At 42.6% G+C, this 19,029-nt stretch overlaps 1 protein-coding gene across 1 annotated transcript; it reads right to left on the minus strand.

Annotated features, from left to right (window-relative positions):
* Positions 1-267: 267 nt before the first annotated feature.
* On the minus strand, positions 268-6,254 carry LOC143518376 (uncharacterized). The gene is made up of 2 exons (XM_077010823.1): positions 3,276-6,254; positions 268-2,677 (listed from the first exon to the last, which is right to left on the minus strand). The coding sequence occupies exon 1, from the start codon at positions 4,580-4,582 to the stop codon at positions 3,512-3,514; it is 1,071 nt and encodes a 356-aa protein (XP_076866938.1). The 5' UTR covers positions 4,583-6,254; the 3' UTR covers positions 268-2,677; positions 3,276-3,511.
* Positions 6,255-19,029: the final 12,775 nt, after the last annotated feature.

Consider the following 19,029-nt stretch of genomic DNA (forward strand, 5'->3'; position numbering starts at 1 on the left):
GTCTCCTTTAAATGTAATGATCACGAGATTGATTTAAACACTGATGTGATGAAAACATGCCACAATGAAAAGTAAAAGCTCCAGTGTGTGTGGATTTGTATTTAAAGAAAGAAACACTGAATTCGTGCCAGAAGCCACCTTGAAATGCAATCGACTGAACGTCATTGTATTCCACTGTGTGTCTCTGCGAAGCTGTGTTCGTGCCAGAATGAAATCTAATGACTGTCCAATAGGAACGCTCGCCTGAATTTGAGGCGGGGCTTAGACTCCAGTCAGAAGCAAACGCTCGTAGTTGGACTTAAAAGCAGCAGAAATGTCTTTTCACGACAGAATAAAAGAGGAAATAAACAGTCTAATTGGACAAATTGAGGCTGGTGCAGTTACAGACGACTACGTGCTTAACTTAATTAAGCTGAAGGTGCTGGACAATATTGAAAATGGACCTTGAAAGTGTCGTACATGTGCTTGAATTCCACCTTGTAAAGGTGGATGAACCCTGCAAACAGCGCTGAAGAGCGTGAGGTGTATTTTCTTCTTTAGCAATGCTGTGATGATGAATGAAGAAGTCTCCGCCGACACTGTCTTAGTTGTCAATAATAAGTTTATTACAAAAAAGAACAGCATCAAATCAAGCACCTAGGTCTTGCTTGAGAGAGGTCTCGGGCCAATTGTGAATCTCCTCTCTCGAACACTGCCAGTCTACCCATATTTATATGCAAGTTAAACAAAGAAGTCATAGGGTCCCTCACATCTGTAAACCATCAAACATATTGAAAAGGAAGACGAGTAGGGTAAGATGGGCCTCAATACTCAATACAAAGGCCTCAATGTCTAGGACAGGAAAAGGGCCCACCAGACCTTTGACCCTTGGACTAGGGTCCCTTTTCACCTAAACCAAAACCATATGTAAACCACATTCTTCAACCTCTTTGTCCAGCTCAACTCACCATAAGCAAGAAATGAAATGAATTTTAGACCAGTTACAATTTAAACTTAAACACTACATAATGTATTACATAGGCACAGACACTACATATTTCCCCCCTTCGAGACTACGCAGAGTCTCGAAAACAAAAGAAAATTTCAAATTTGTTACATGTCATATACATTTTTGTACCAATCACATTATAACAGCTCCTCCTACTGTGCTTCATACAGCACACTTAACAATACAACATCTTGTGGAGTGTAAGAGCAAAAAACCTGTCAGGCAGATATCTTTCTTGAAATGTCCATCAAACAATCTAGACAGGAAAATTCTCTTACGGCCCCTCTGCCTAGGCGACCACATAAAGTACTCCAGACTAATTTGAAAAAGGAAGATATTTCAAGCAAATGAAGTAGTTATATAGCTTAACAAATACATATAGAAACCTCAGGAAATAAAGTCAAAATGTTCAAATCCAGGCTGGTCGACCCATCGGACCTGAAATTCGAACCTTTCCTTACCTAGTTACCCCTTTCCCTAGCATCGAGGAAAAAACAAAACATCTGAGGTCCCACATGTACTCATCCAACTAACAGAAACATCATTCTATATCACCATCAACCATCATATTTGCTCATAGAATACATTCAAAACACATTATTACTTTATTCAGATTAATATTATCATACAATCTACTAGTATGCAAATGTGCATATGGAGTAAACCATATTGATGTGTCATTCTGCAGTTCCTCAGCAGCTTGACTCTCAGTGTAGTGTCAACAGCCTGTGGACTCTGGACACCATCTCTCAGCATCCTTGTTCAGAGTCCTTCTATATTGTCCATTTTTAAGCTCCTGAACCCCTCATAGCAGCCTTCCCCACTATTTGTTCTGGAGGGGAAGAAAAAACACAAACCAGTATCTTTGCAAAAACAACAGACGTATGTGAATTAAACATCAAACACAGACTTAATCCTATATGGAATGCAAAATTCACCATATCATACTTTCACACTCCAAATTATAAGTCACCTGTTCCATTTCCCCCCTACACACACTCACACACTCTATGTCACTAAAAACTACTAGAATACTAAAAAACAAAAGCAAATGTCAAAACAATAAATGTGAATAAATATCAAAATGGATACTTTTCCACTAATTCACCTTCTATCACCACCTCCTCGTCATCACCTATATCAGACCTCTGCAACAACGGCATCTGAACTGAATCTCCAGGCATCACAACTCCAACCCATCTCAATATCATAGCCTTCGCAAAGGTCAACACCAGCGTACAACCGCAAAACATCACAAACAATGATAGGAGAACCGCTATCAAAATCTGAACCATTGCTGCTCCCATTGATCCTAATCTCTCTCGCAACCAGGCATTCGCAGACCATCCAGCTCCTTCAGATGGACCAAACGCATCCCTAATGTTCTTCAATGCATCAATAACACTAGTCATATTATCAGAATTATCAGGAATCAAAGTATAACAGGCATCTCCAGTTAAGTTCAAAGCTACACACAAACCTCCCTGTTTGGCCAAAAGATAATCAAGAGCCATGTCATGCTTCAGCAACGTCAGACGGTGACTCCTCTGAGTATTTGTCAAATGATCAAAACCCTTTATAGTTTCATCTGCAAAACCCTGTAGGGTATAAGTAATATTATCAATATGATCTGCCAGAAATGTTACACCATACCATGGAAATAAACCTATACCCCACTTCTCTCCTAGACTTATCCTCCAATGGAAGGACTCCACCTCGTGAAATTGTGCTAGTTCTCTTCTTGGCCTATCTCCAGAAACAGCATCAGAGTGAACCTCATCAGATCTATTCCCTCTCTGAACAGAGAAAACCTCATACGGAAGCTTTAAAGTTGCCATGTAACAGCATCCTGTCCATCCATGTGGCAAAAATATATATGCCTTATCACCACAAATCCACCAAATATCTCTGAAATTTCCTATGGTCACATTTACAGGCAAAACTTGATTCTTTACCATTAATGTCATACCCCGTCTATGATGTGGAACCTGAAAAGTTACTTTATGCAACTCATCTTTTGTCTTTCGTTTATAATTACTCAAATCCATCATATAATTATCACAGTCTGATATGCCCATAAACCTTCCCGGTATGTTATGCGTAGCATTAGAACAAAAACAGTCTTCAGCCGCTACCTGTTGCACATCCATAGCATCAGGAACCGCTGTCATCACACTATCATCCTCATCAAACCAATTCATATATGGCAACTCTTCCAGCCAAGAGCAATCATACCTAGGCTTAAACAAATACTTAGACAATGCCAGCATAGTAACTGTAGATGAACGTTGTTGAACTAACAACCATGATAGCGCAAAAAACTGACACTCAGCAAGTAGCGGTTCTGGTACTGCCTCTAAAATTGAAGGCCATGTGCTTGGCGTCGGCACTTTCACCACACATGGACATTTCAATCTCCTTACTGATTTTACAGAATGAGTTAATTGCTGAAACCATAAGTTCCTACCTGCCTATTGGTCTGCAATTTTTAACACTGAAGAATCAAATCCAAAAGCCTTCCACTTAGCCTCTCTCCTTCTTCTTGTTATCCAGCAGCTGTATTTGATTAAGTTTTCTTAGAATCTCTTGATCTTGTTCTTTCTGGTCATGGTCTTTCTTCCTGTATAGCTCCACTTGATGGACTATATGATCTGTATAAACACCCTTGGTCATACTTCCAAGACCAACTACTTCTGCCAGTTTGCTTCTTACTGGTAAGGGCAGCCCCTTCTGTATTTTTGCTCTCAGGATTGACTGCTCCATTTGATTCATATCTGGATCACGTCCTGTGACATTCCTCCACACTTGATGTGCTCTTGACACATAGGCTCTTGGGTTCTCTTCCTGTCCCAGTGGCTCAATGAGAATATTATCAGGATGTACGTTTGTCGGAAATGTATCTCTTAGTGCTCCCCACACTCGTCCTCTATTTGCAGAAAACAACTCAGGATCATTCACAGCAGTTCCCACATATCTATTCAGTCCAGCTTTCAGTATGATCTCTTCCATAGCTGGAACCCCTAGGAGATTAGCCAAAAGTCTCTTAATGTCTCCTATGGCAGGCTGCGTCCCCACCATGATCTCTTCCAACTTTGAAATCCACGGATGTGCTCCATCTTGAAGAGTAGGCAACTTCTCAAGTATGTCTGACATGTCTGTATTCTGCCAGGGCTTGCACTCCATACTCTGCCCTCGAATGATGACTGGACACATCTTCTCAGGTCGCTTCCCTTTTCTTGAGCGCAATACATATTTCGCTTCTGATCTTAGGGAGCCTTGTCGCTCAACCTCCCTTGAGGCTCTCCTCTTGTCTTCTTTTGTCCCAGTACTAGATGCTGCCAGACAAGACCCTCTTGAATATGAAGAACTCCTACACTCAATATCTCCATCACTGTCTCCATTCTCACTTTCATTTGAACTTTCATCTTCTGAATCTTCTTTCCTCCACATTCTGTTTCCCTTCCTTTCCGCTCTTTCCAGCATTCTTCTGACCTCAGGGTCATATCCACCCCTGACTTCCTCCAGGTCACTTTCATCATCTTCAGAAACCATCTTCTTAACCTTCATTTTACCCTTAGTTTCCAGACTTACCATTTTCCTTCTTGCTTTTAGAACTTGGATACATCTTGATAATTGTCTCTGCTTGTCCAGTTTCTATTATTTTATCATCTTCATCTCTGACATTATAGACGCCTTCTTGACTGATCACTGGGAGCTGAGGATAGATTTCCTTAAACTTCACTTCCTTCTCATAGGGAGGGGGCTTCTTTACCAGATCCGTGTGAGAGAAAGGTGTCTCAATTTCTGACGTCAGCCGTTCAGTTTCTCTTTCACTTTTTGCTATATCTTCTGCACTTCTTTCTCTCTTTTCCTTTGCAACTTTTATCATCTTCTGTCCTTCCTTTTCAAACAACTGAAGAAACTCAAGCTCTGCATGTCTCTTCTCTTTGCCGTGTTTACCTTTCCTACCCTTCTTTTGTCCTGCCTTGTATGTGGACACAAGCACTTGCATTGTTTTGATCACATCCGGGTTAAGAGTCCCCTCCAGTGGCCATGGTTAATCTATATCAGGCCAACGCTTATTCCATTTCTCTGACATCTTTGCAATACCTTTAACTAAAGGATTATTCTTCTGCACTACATCAACAGGTGTAAGTACTTTTACCGCTTTACTGTCCTTATCCGACATTGCAACAGCTCCCTTGATTCCCTTATTATAGGTTAAACTGACTAAAAATACTGAGACTCCTTTAAGACTATTTAAAAATTTACTGACTTCCTGCCTCTTTCTTTTTTCAAATTAATTTAATTTAATTATTTAAATTTATTTACGTACTTATTTATTAATCTTCCTTTTTTCAATAAGTATTTAAAACTAATCAATTAACCAATCAATTTATTAAATTTATTTGCCACTATTTTGCTGCAATCAAAGAGAAAAAGAACACAATTTGCCAACTCCAGAGGAATCAAACCACATTAATGTACATTCACAATACTGGTCACTCCCAATCACTCTATCAAACTGTAAATAAAAGCACTTCAAATATCCTAGGAAAAAAAAAACAACCCCAAGGGAAAAGCATAGACTCCAGCTACAGACCAACTATCACCAAAGGTATTCTCATCATATAAACCATATAAACACAAATGGATCTCCAATACAACTCAAATAAGAAGTAACCAATGCACAGAGATAAACTCTCACCTACAACTCCTTACAGAGTCTAAATCAAAGTAGCCTCAAGTAACTGAAGCATCAACTAGTCAATCTGTTGCCAAGGTTTGTTCTATAAAAAGACTACACAGCATGTAATATCTTACATACACAGAAACAAGAGATGCATCTATTAAACCCCAAACTGAAAATTTTCCTTTAACAGCTTAAATGTGAAACCGGACTAGATATATCAACATTAGTGACTTTAAATAATTATACACATATATATTCAGGAAGCAGGTATTGGTCAAAAAGTTTGTCAGTAGACACACTGGCCTTTGTCAGGCTGGAGTTAGCAGACCTCAAGCAGTGGCCCCTCCTCCTTCTCGACACACACACACCATGAACAAACAAAGGAACAGACCAGAGTTTTAATGTCTCAACTCTCTGAGCAGCTTAACACAGTTCACGCCAAGTTATCTTCCAACACGCATATCATATGTCTACAAAATGTCCATCTCAATTAAAGTTCTATACCATACATGAAAAACTTCATTTTATTTTATTTTACTCCAAAAACAAAATGTTTCTCTATGCTGGTGCACACAAATGATCCTACCCGATCTTTCTTTCAAATAATAACTGTCCTTCTTTGGGGGCTCATATAATTTACTCAGATATCCTACGTCCACTCAAAAGAGGCTCATAGATTTTAACAAAGTCCCTGGAAAGAGGCTCATAAGTTCTCATCTTTATTCATAGTCCTCTTTCCGAAGGCTCATGCATTTTTATTTATTTATTAATTATTTATTTTTTAACAACTCAAGTCCCCCAAAAAGGCTCATAAATTTTCTATATCAGGCGTACTCAACTAAATTTGTCCGCGGTCCAATTTTGGCAGATACCTGTGACCTGAGGTCCGGGGGGGGGGGGGGGGTTGTGGTGTTTTGTCCGAAACGATATGTGGTAGAAACACCCCTCAAAACAGGGGAATGAACATGTACCTGACCAATTTTAATGTTGCTATGTGTTTCAGGTTTGAAAAGTGCTGGAATTTAGGTTAAAGTACTTTAAAATGCTTGAAATTGTAACTACTTGGTTTCACAACAAATCTGTCTGACTGAATAGTTCTCTTGTATTAGGTTAACAAATACGAGCCTCTTGTAATTCCAGGACGAAACATGAGAACGTGAAGACGTGAAGATTGGGCGTTTTTAAAATAAACAACCATTAAATAATGTGATAAAAAGCGAATTATTTCGAGTATATGTATAAATATTTAACTTAATTATGTTTAACATGCTGGGAAATATTGAAATGGACCTTGAAAGTGACGTACAAGTGCTTGAACTCCACCTTATAAAGGTGTATGAACCCTGAAAACGTGACTTTGTTCATTGCGCTGAAGCGCGGCGCGCGCTAAGTTACAAAATTCTAGAGGTGCACGACCTCGCGAACCGACAGCGCGCGAGGCACTCGCGCACACGCGGAGCCTCAGCGATTACGTTATTTTCGCCGCGCTGACCCTCGCGCCGCTCGCGAATCGTCAACCAGGTTTGTAGCCCGGGGGGGGGGGGGGGGGGGGGGGGTGGCGAACGTAAGTTGTTGAGCGGGGTGGCAAACGTACACTCGTGACGGAGTGTTTTTTCAATAGCCCTGAAATAAATGTTACGGTTTTGTTTTGGTCCGTATCCAGTTAATCAGGAATGAGATTGGGTCCGGACAGGACTGCGTTCGGGTCCGGATCCGGACCGCGGTCCGCCAGTTGAGTACCCCTGTTCTATATCATATATAACTCAACTACTAACATTTATATAGGCCTTTATTTAATATAAAATCATATAATCCATGGAAACCAACTCACTCATCTTCTCACACACATCTGGCATTCCACCAAGATACGTACACACACAGAGACAAACTCAGCTCGCACACACACACAAGCAGACAGACATCCAGGCAAAAGGACAACTCTCCACCTCAAACAAAGACACAAAACAACTCTCAACCCTAAACCAGGCATAAACTTACAAACCACTAAATCTCAAACACTCAGAGTCGACTCATTCATACACTTCCCTATAGCATGCTTTATAGCCGCTCCTTTTCTCATTTTCCTTTTCTCTTACATTAAAAATTTTTGCTACCATATGAGGTGTAGACAATTCAAATGTCAGGCTGCCTCGAACACAGTTCGTCAGCTAATGTTGAGTGGGAACCTACAGTGAATCTCAATGCTACACCACCAGTTCCATTGAACCGACCTGAAACTCACCTAGTGACTTTCCAGGATTTTGGCCCATCTAACATCGCCTCCCAGAGGGCTTTAAACCAAATCTGCGGCTTTTCCTTTAACTTTTAACCTTTAACTCTTAAACTCATTTCTCATTATCTCTTTACCTTTTCCTCTTTAATCCTCTATTTATGCTTATTATTAGCCAATTGCCCTGGGCCCAGGGTTACCACTAGTCTCTTTACTTTTAACCAAATCAGACTATATCACAAAGCCAACTTTCATGCAGTGACTAATGTACACATGTCTTACTGTTAAGAAGTCAAGGGCCCAAACAACTTACTCTCGCATGGTGTTATTTAGCACACTGTTATCATTACTAGTTACGCTATTCTACACTTAAACCATTTCCTATTCTTTACTTCAACTTTAAAATTTATCTTCACTATTTCCCATTCATCTCTATTCCCATATTTCAACATATGCACCACCATAAACCCCAAATTTAGAACCCAAATTTAAAACGGAGAGTTTCTCTAACAGCAACACAGCATGGCACATAAATGATTCTTCTCGGTGCAACTAGACAGCAACCACACAACAGCCCTTACGAATAAACCAACACCCAAACACGTGAGAAACCAGCTCACCCGTTTGTTGGCCTGGTGCAGGAATAAGTGCGCAGAGGTTGTTAGCAGCGTTGTCAGTCACAACACGGTCCCATCTGGGGTGCCAACTCTTGAGGTGTATTTTATTCTTTAGCAATGCTGTGATGATGAATGAAGAAGTCTCCGCCGACACTGTCTTAGTTGTCAATAATAAGTTTATTACAAAAAAGAACAGCATCAAATCAAGCACCTAGGTCTTGCTTGAGAGAGGTCTCGGGCCAATTGTGAATCTCCTCTCTCGAACACTGCCAGTCTACCCATATTTATATGCAAGTTAAACAAAGAAGTCATAGGGTCCCTCACATCTGTAAACCATCAAACATATTGAAAAGGAAGACGAGTAGGGTAAGATGGGCCTCAATACTCAATACAAAGGCCTCAATGTCTAGGACAGGAAAAAGGCCCACCAGACCTTTGACCCTTGGACTAGGGTCCCTTTTCACCTAAACCAAAACCATATGTAAACCACATTCTTCAACCTCTTTGTCCAGCTCAACTCACCATAAGCAAGAAATGAAATGAATTTTAGACCAGTTACAATTTAAACTTAAACACTACATAATGTATTACATAGGCACAGACACTACAAGCGGAACGCGACCTCGACCCGCCACAGCGGAGCCCCCGCGATTGCTACCCGTATTTTCCAGATTATAAACCGCTACTTATTCCCTCACACTTTGAACCATGCGACTTATAATGAGGTGTGGCTTTTCTGCAGATGTTTCTTCGCCCGTCAGGGGTGGAACAGAAAGTTAATCAGGTGGTAGGACAAAGTTGTAAATCAAAGAAGAAAGTGCTCATTTTCATTTAACACATGCAAGCAGCAGGCACGATGGAGAATTTTTTTCAAACGAACTTGTGCCGAATTCCGACACCCCTAGTTTGCACACGCATAAAAACACTACAGATGATATTCCGGAGTTACAGTGATTTTAACTTAGTTCATTGAGCACTCTAGTTTTGTCCTAACTAGATATTTAGATATTTAACATAGAACATCTGGCAGTCATCCCCCAAAATGACGCCATTTCAGATCATTTCTTACTAATATATGAAATGACTTTATACAATGTACATCAGATGCGCCATACAAAAACCACGCGCACTATTACATCCGACACTGCAGCAACATTTATAAACTTACTGCCAGAGCTACCGAACACTATGCCACTGCAGCCCAATGAATTGGAACAGGCAACACAACAGTTTTATTCCACACTCAGCAATACCTTAGACAGTGTAGCTCCAATTAAAACAAAATTAATTAGGGAGAAAAAGCTATCACCATGGTATGACGAACACACTCGTCTTCTAAAACAGGCAGCTCGAGCAGCGGAGCGAAAATGGAAATCCACCTCACTAGAAGTGTTTAGAATCACATGGAAAGACGCCATAGTCAAATATAAACATGCCCTAATAAAAGCTAGAGCCGCATACTATTCGACACTAATAGAAAACAACAAGAATAACCCTAGATTTCTCTTCGCGACGGTATCTAAACTAACAAGAAATATCAACGACACTAGTTCTAACACAGCACTTACACACACTAGCGATGAATTTTTAAACTTTTTCAATAATAAAATAGATAATATCCGACTACAGAGTCATAATACATCGCAGCCTAACCTCCAATCCAACCCCAGTAGTTCAGCTATTAGTAACTATGCATCCAAAAATATTACTGAGCTAAATATCTTCAATCCTATATCGCAAAAAGAGCTCACAACATTGATTAATTCGTCTAAGCCTACATCATGTATATTTGACCCAGTTCCAACCCGTCTATTTAAAGACCTACTCCCAGCCACTGCAGGGCCCTTACTTAATATGATTAACTCCTCCCTTAACCTAGGTTACATGCCCAAACAATTAAAATGCGCCGTAATTAGACCCTTGATTAAAAAACAGAATCTCGATCCGCAGATTTTAGCCAACTATAGACCCATTTCTAATCTCCCATTTATCTCTAAAATTTTAGAAAAAGCAGTTTCCAATCAGTTAAACCACTATCTCCAATCAAATAGTATCCATGAAAAGTTCCAATCAGGATTTAGACCAAACCACAGCACTGAAACAGCTTTACTCAGGGTAGTGAATGATCTACTAATATCGGCCGATAATGGGCTCGTCTCGTTCCTTATACTGTTGGATCTTAGTGCAGCTTTTGATACTGTAGACCACAACATTTTGCTGGATAGACTAGAAAACACAGTAGGTATTAAAGGAGTCGCACTCTCCTGGTTTAGATCATATTTAACTGACCGCTTCCAATGTGTAAGTGTTAATAATAAAACCTCTAAATCTGTGCAGGTTAAATATGGTGTCCCACAAGGGACAGTCCTAGGACCACTTCTATTCACACTGTACATGTTACCCTTAGGCGAAATTATGCATAAGCATGACATCAGTTTCCATTCCTACGCAGACGACACTCAGCTATATTTATCGGCAAAACCCGATGATTTAGGCGCAAACAGTAAGATTGAGAAATGTGTAGAAGAGATAAAACATTGGATGGCATGTAACTTTCTAGCACTAAATGCCGATAAAACAGAATTGATAATAGTTGGGTCTAGGGCTGCGAGAGACAAGATACATAATGCAGCATTGAATCTACATTCTTTTACTATAACCCCCAGCGCAGAGGTAAAGAACTTAGGCGTCACAATAGACCCAGATCTCTCGTTCGATACACATATTAATAATATAACCAGGGTAGCGTTCTTTCACTTGCGCAACATTGCCAAAATTAGAAACATATTAAATATTAGTGATGCAGAAAAACTAATCCATGCATTCATATCCTCTCGTTTAGATTATTGCAACAGTCTCCTAGCTGGATGTTCTGGTAAATCGATAAACAAACTCCAGCTGGTTCAGAACGCAGCAGCACGAGTTTTAACAAAAACTAAAAAGTTTGATCACATTAGTCCCGTACTATCGTCATTACACTGGCTGCCAATTAGATTCCGTATTGACTATAAAATACTTTTATTAACATATAAAACGCTGCATGGCTTAGCTCCAGACTATCTTAGTGAACTTATTGAACAATATAACCCAGCGCGTTCACTTCGCTCGCAGGACGCAGGGTTATTAACTGTTCCTAGGATCAAAAAGATCACAGCAGGTGGAAGAGCCTTTTCTTTTAAAGCTCCACAATTGTGGAATAATCTTCCTGCCTCTATTCGGGACTCAGACACAGTCTCAATGTTTAAAACTCGATTAAAGACTCATCTGTTTAGTTTGGCCTTTGATTAATCTGTTACATATTTACTACATCTCGTATCTTTTCTCCGAGGTTCACCTGGAGAGTAACATTGCAGTCGGAGCCTACAATACCAGCATCGCTGCTCCGACACGGAATGAAAGCCTGGCGTTCATCAACAGACATTTACAGTGACAATATCATAACCCAGAACTTTCATTTTTACCTTTACTTAGTCTGATTGTGTGATTTGTGTGTGACTTGTGTATTTGTCTGTATTTTGTGTAATCTGTGTGTTAACGGGCCGCCCAATGGAGGATGGGTTCCCTTTTGAGTCTTGGTTCTCCCGAGGTTTCTTCCTATTCCCCACTATCTTAGGGAGTTTTTCCTCGCCACTGTCGCCCTTGGCTTGCTCATTAGGGTTCTGGACCCGTAGTATTGTTAACCTTTTAAATCCTGTAAGGCGCTTTGTGACAACATGTGTTGTGAAAAGCGCTATACAAATAAACTTTGATTGATTGATTGATTGAGATATTTAGACATAATATTGCTGTAATACTGCAAAGTCGTGGTCAGAGGTGAACTTCGTATAGCCAGTGTGTATTTTATTTAACACCCTTGAGCAGTGGCGTGCACACATAGACATCAGGTGGCTAAAGCACCACCAACTCTGCCCTTTATCAACGAAAGTGCCCTTTTGAAACTTCGTTTTTTAGTAATAATAATAATAATTATTATTATTATTATTATTATTATTATTATCATCATTTTACTGAGGTCGGTTTGAAATGATCTTTTGAAAACCTGAGCGATTAAAAACAATGCCCTAAAATGAGCCACCATCTCGCACACACCCGACCTCTCTCTTCACCAGATGCGCTGCAGCAGCAGTTCAGTTCAGTGAGTGGAAGGAAGCGTCTTCAGCACAGCACACACGGTCACAGATAGACTTCTTCTCCCGTGCCCCACCAGCCAGGTCACATACTCATCAAGTCAAATCTACCACTGTACGATATTTTAAATCGTGTACTCAGCTCCAGCTCAAACTGTATGACTAAATCGCAGGGTTTAAAAGTTCACAGCTCACGATTCATATACTCACACTATACGACCCGACGCTCTCATGCGATCTCACGAGGAGCGATTTGAATTTCAAACATGTTTGATATTCTTGCGACGCTGCGATTTCTGATCGGGAGTTGGTCGTGAGGTGTGAATCGCTCCTCGTTTAACTGTGTAAACTATACGATGCACGACACGCGATTGAGCCGAAACTCGGCCCGATCGCAAAAATAGTCGCACGAGTGAAAAATCGGCTGAAAATGGGCCAAAGATCGCACAGTGTATACGCCCAGCTTAAGCGATTTTTGGCCCATTTTCAGCCGATTTTTCACTCGTGCGACTCTTTTTCGATCGGGCCGAGTTTCGGCTCAATCGCGTGTCGTGCATCGAAAGCTGGGCGTACACTGTGCGATTTTTGGCCCATTTTCAGCCGATTTTTCACTCATGCGACTCTTTTTCGATCGGGCCGAGTTTCGGCTCAATCGCGTGTCGTGCATCGTATAGTTTACACAGGTAAACGAGGAGCGATTCACACCTCACGACCAACTCCCGATCAGAAATCGCAGAGTCGCAAGAATATCAAACATGTTTGAAATTCAAATCGCTCCTCATGAGATCGCATGAGAGCGCCGGGTCGTATAGTGTGAGTATATGAATCGTGAGCTGTGAATTTTTAAACCCTGCAATTTAGTCGTACAGTTTGAGCTGGAGCTGAGTACACGATTTAAAATATCGTACAGTGTACGCCCAGCTTTACACAGGTAAACGAGGAGCGATTCACACCTCACGACCAACTCCCGATCAGAAATCGCAGCGTCGCAAGAATATCAAACATGTTTGAAATTCAAATCGCTCCTCGTGAGATCGCATGAGAGCGTCGGGTCGTATAGTGTGAGTATATGAATCGTGAGCTGTGAATTTTTAAACCCTGCGATTTAGTCGTACAGTTTGAGCTGGAGCTGAGCACACGATTTAAAATATCGTACAGTGTACGCCCAGCTTTAAGCCCAACGTGAAATCATTTTCTTGTGCTGTAAAATGTCTCATACAGCACCAAACTACTAAGCATTTTTAGCCGACTGGTCAACTGTTAAACTAGTCGCACTAGCCCAAATCAATAGATAACGTGAGGACGACCACACACAAATAATTAAGGTAGAGTTTGCAAATCTATGTGTTAAGCTGAACGTTTTCTGTTGTATAGGTTTTGTTAGGCAACATAAATTAACACATTCGTTTGTGAAAGAAGAAACAGGAAATTCCCCATTACCTGTGAAAAATGCCCATCTGCATTCGTGTAATGAAAACACTCAGTAGCCTATAACTCCTTCTCGTACTTTTTGGTCTTTTTACTGTCTTAATTGTAGGCCTATATTATAGATTTACTAATTGCAAAATATATGCAACAAGGCCTGCAGACAGTGGAGGGTAAACAGAAGTTAACTGAAGGACTTAAAAATGACTGTATATATTGGATATGGATTTTATCAGTTGGTGGTGTGACTTTTTTTCCATTGAAAACTCACGTTTAGAGAATGTTACAAATAAAAGTCAAATTTCATTCAACATGTGCTTGTAATGTTTTAAATAATGAAGTGTTCCACGTGCGCTAAAAAGTGCACGTGGAAATGGTTCAGAGGGGCAAGTTGAGTTTTGAGGTTTGCCTGGCCCAGGCCCTTACAGGCATACAGCAGGCCGCTTGCCCCTCTGAACCATTTCACCTGTGCGCTTTACTCAATATGCCATGTTTCCTGTTAGATTTGAGGCATAAAATGATGTGGGGCCAGGCCAAAATGAGGTTTCTCTTACAGATAGTAACCGTTTACGTATGATGCATGTGTTGCTTGTCTGGCCCGACGCATTATAGGCATACAGCAGGCCTCTGAACTTGCCCCTCTGAATCATTTCAGTGTGCTTTCTGTGCGCTTACCTACTCAATATGCTGTGTTTCCAGATATATTTGAGGTATAAAATGATGTTGGATCAGGCTAAAATCAGGTTCCTCTCTTAAGGAGTGACCTGTTCTTCATGATGCATTTGTTATTTCTCTGGTCCACCATCAATAAGGCCTTCAATAAGCTTCTGAACCTACCCATTTAAATCTGTTCACTTATCTGCCCACTGCTCAATATGCCATGGTGTGTGCTGGTATTTCTTCTTCCAATTAATTTGTGTTCTAGATTAGCATTTCTGTGTTTTTAATTTTCAAATCTAAGAATATTGTAATGAACCCCCTTTATCCTTCTCTCTATGTAGCTAGTTACGTAATATTCCCGCTTACTGCCACTAGAGGGCTCTAAGCCACTGGATCATTTAAATAGCTGCCACCACCTTTTTTTTCCTCCGGTATGGTCCGGACGGGCCTGATAAACCTTCCCCCCTGTCCGAACTACACAATCAACACGGGTTTAAGCCATATAACAATATTTATTAATAATCACCATTTAATTACACACAGCACGACTGACATCCCCTCTAATAGGCCCATGACATCACTGCACACACACACTCCCCCACCCCTATTAAGTAATACCTATTTAAAATATCACGGGAAAAAAACCCTTCGTCAAAACACTCTTAAAAGACACTGTGTATCACCGCACACCCCCACGGGCTATTTAAGACAGGATCGTCGGCTATCCTCACAGAATACACCAGTAGGCACTCCCTTCCCACAGCTACCTACCCCAACTCATACAATGTTTAGAATAGCAGTCTCTACCAGCATTTCTGATCACACAATCACGTGCTACTGTATAAAACCCAAAAATCACACCACAACACACATTAATTAAGGCACGTCACCTACTACCACTTCACACACACACACACACACACACACACACACACACACACCCAATAATCACACTTAATTCATTAATGCTGGGAGACCTATACTAATTCATCAAACAGTTTATCTCCCACCCTATCCCCAGTTCTCAACTGACACATATACACATAAGTTTAGTTTTAAAATAACAAACTTCCCTCGTTCGGGTGGCCGTCAAGACCCCCCCGTGTAGCTGTGGAGTCGGATGTCTTCGTTCAGCACGTTAACCAACACACATCGCGCAACACTCAGCAGTCTCTCAGATTCCTCTGGTATGTCGCGAACACCTCCAAAGCCTCCAAGTCGTGTTCGCGTTCTCTTTAATCTCGACAAAGTCCCTCAGAGTGCACCCACACAATCCGGATTCACAGAACAGTCCAGTCCCAAACAAAGCGTCGTCATGCACCATCGCCCCCCCCCCCCCCCCACCGCATCTCTCTTCCGTTTTTAAATCCCACTAAACCCCTCCCCCTAATTAACCCACCCTCTTTCTCTACGTTCATCACACTATTCCCCCCTCTCTCAAAAGACTCGTCCCCGAGTCACTGAAACACAAAATCACTGGCCCATCTTGGGCGCCTACAAATTCGCTTGGGTCGAGGGTCCTGAGCCCACCCCAAAGCCCCTGGGCGTAAAGAGATTGTACTATCCTCCAAGTCGCTAGTTTCATGTCTAGGGGGCAACATCAAAGGGTCCGGTGGTATCGCCGGACCTGGAGCTGGCACATCCAAATGACCTGAAATACCGGTCACTGAAACAGGAACCGGAGAGCTGGACGCCTGGCAAGCGGCCGGGACGCTGCACGCAGAGCCGGACGCTGGGCTGGCGGCCGGGGCGCTGGACGCAGAGCCGGACGCTGGGCTGGCGGCCGGGGCGCTGGACGCAGAGCCGGACGCAGGGCGGGCGGCCGGGGCGCTGGACGCAGAGCCGGACACAGGGCTGGCGGCCGGGGCGCTGGACGCAGAGCCGGACGCAGGGCTGGCGGCCGGGGCGCTGGACGCAGGGCTGCCGGCCGGGGCGCTGGACGCAGGGCCGGACACAGGGCTGGCGGCCGGGGCGCTGGACGCAGAGCCGGACGCAGGGCGGGCGGCCGGGGCGCTGGATGCAGATGACTGCTCAGACCTCCTAAATGTCCATATATTCCCATATTTACATGTGGGGTGCACTCTGGTCCTCCTAGATGGTTGTTGCGGGTTAGGCACCGCTATGGGGGATCTCTCTCCCCCACCATCCCAGTGGTCTACGGTAGCTGGACATGACCGTGCAACATAGGGTTTTAGGCGATTAAAATGGACCATTTCCGAACCCAATTCCTCACTCTGAAGCCGATACAACACATCGGAAACCCTCTCCAAAACTCTATAAGGCCCCCGATACCGTCTTTGCAGTTTCGGACTAACCCCCCTCTTCCTAGCCTCGTTCCTCACCCAAACCAGCTCCCCTTCCGAATAATATTGAAAATTAACTTTCATGTCAAAATTCTTCTTTTGCCCCTCCGACGCCCTAGCTTGATGCTTCCTAACGGCCTCACAAACAGTGATAAAATACCCTCCATCCTAGCAATATACTCCTCCGTCGTCATAAACTTTTCTTGTAGCCCCGAATTCATGAGGACATCAACCGGCAACACAATTTCATTTCCAAAAATTACTTTATAGGGACTAAACCCCGTACTGGCGTGCACACTACTCCTATAAGCCATCATTACGAACGGCAAAAGTGTATCCCAATTTTGTTGATTCGCCTCTACAAATAGGGACAACATTGACAAAAGAGTACGATTAAAGCGTTCAATCATCCCATCTGACTGTGGGTGATACGGTGATGTGCGTGACTTGTGCATATTCAATTACCGACACAGTTCTCTAAACAGACGGGACTCAAAATTCCTCCCCTGATCTGTGTGTATACTCCGCACAGCCCCATACCTGCAGACCCATTCTTCAGTAAACACTTTGGCCACTGTTTTAGCCTCCTGATTGGGTATGGGAAACGCTTCTGTCCATTTAGAAAAATAGTTCCCAATAACTAAAATATAACGTTTCTTCTGCATAGTTTCTGGAAGGGGGCCAAGAATGTCCAAAGCAATCCTTTCATATGGCCTAGAAGTAACAGAAGGTATGAGGGGGGCACAAGGGGCTGAGCCAGCATCTTTACGCGATGCACAATCACTACACTCCCTACACCACCTTTTTACATCCCCCCCCCCCCATCCCGGCCAGTAAAATCTGGCTCTCACTTTTTCCTTTAACTTCTGCATCCCCAAATGTCCACCCATGGGGTCATTATGTAACATAGTTAAAGCCATAGAAACCCTACTTTTCGGGAGAACCAACTGCGTTACCGCAGGCAACAACTGCCATGATGGGGCCACTCGTACCAGTTGTCCCCCTCGCACATGTTGCTGATTCCATACCGGAACATATTTCTGCAGTGAGGGATTTTGCTGAACAACTTCCACTCCCTGAGCCGTCCCAATCAACCGTAACAGGAGACCCAGCTCTGGATCAGCCTGTTGGGCCAAAATTATATCACCCAATTCTGGTTCAATAGCCTCCCCCCCATTAAACTGTTGTACCACCTGTACCTTTGGGACCTCTTTACCCCCTCCACCTGTTCTAATCACACTATGAACCGGCATTCCTTGGTCTTTCAACTCAGGTTCAACAGTTGCCAGTAAGGATGGCACTCGGGAGAGGGCATCAGCATTCACATGCTGACGTCCCGGCCGATGGACAATCTGATACTGAAAATTTGCCAACTGCTCCACCCATCTAGCTAACTGCCCTTCTAAACCCTGGAAATTATGAAGCCAACGTAATGAATTATGGTCTGTCCTCAAAACAAACTCCCTTCCCAAGAGGTAATGCTTAAAATAATTTGTAAACACCACCATACTCAGTAGCTCTTTCTTCGTAGTTACATATCTCCGTTCGGCTTTAGAGAGCGCTCGGCTACCATATGCTATGACCCTCTCCACCCCATCTTCTTCCTGCGTTAACACCGCCCCAATCCCAAAATCACTGGCATCAGTATCCAGGATAAAGGTCTTCTTAGGATCGGGGTAAGCCAAAATAGGGGCAGTTACAAGACAGACCTTCAACTGGTCAAAAGACTGTTGACAAGCCTCATCCCAATGAAATTTCTTGCCCTTTTCAGTTAATTGGTGTAGAGGCCGAGCCACCTCTGCAAACCCCTGGACAAACCGACGGTAATAGGAAGCCAGTCCTAAGAAACTCCGCACTTCTGTCTGGCTAGTTGGCTCTGGCCAGGTTCTCACTACCTCCACCTTCTTAGGATCAGCCATCACTCCCTCCATAGAGATGACATGACCCAAGTACTGTACCTTGGTAGAAAACAAATCACATTTGGCA

Source organism: Brachyhypopomus gauderio, chromosome 7 (genome assembly GCF_052324685.1).
Source record: "Brachyhypopomus gauderio isolate BG-103 chromosome 7, BGAUD_0.2, whole genome shotgun sequence".
Lineage (NCBI taxonomy): Eukaryota > Metazoa > Chordata > Actinopteri > Gymnotiformes > Hypopomidae > Brachyhypopomus > Brachyhypopomus gauderio.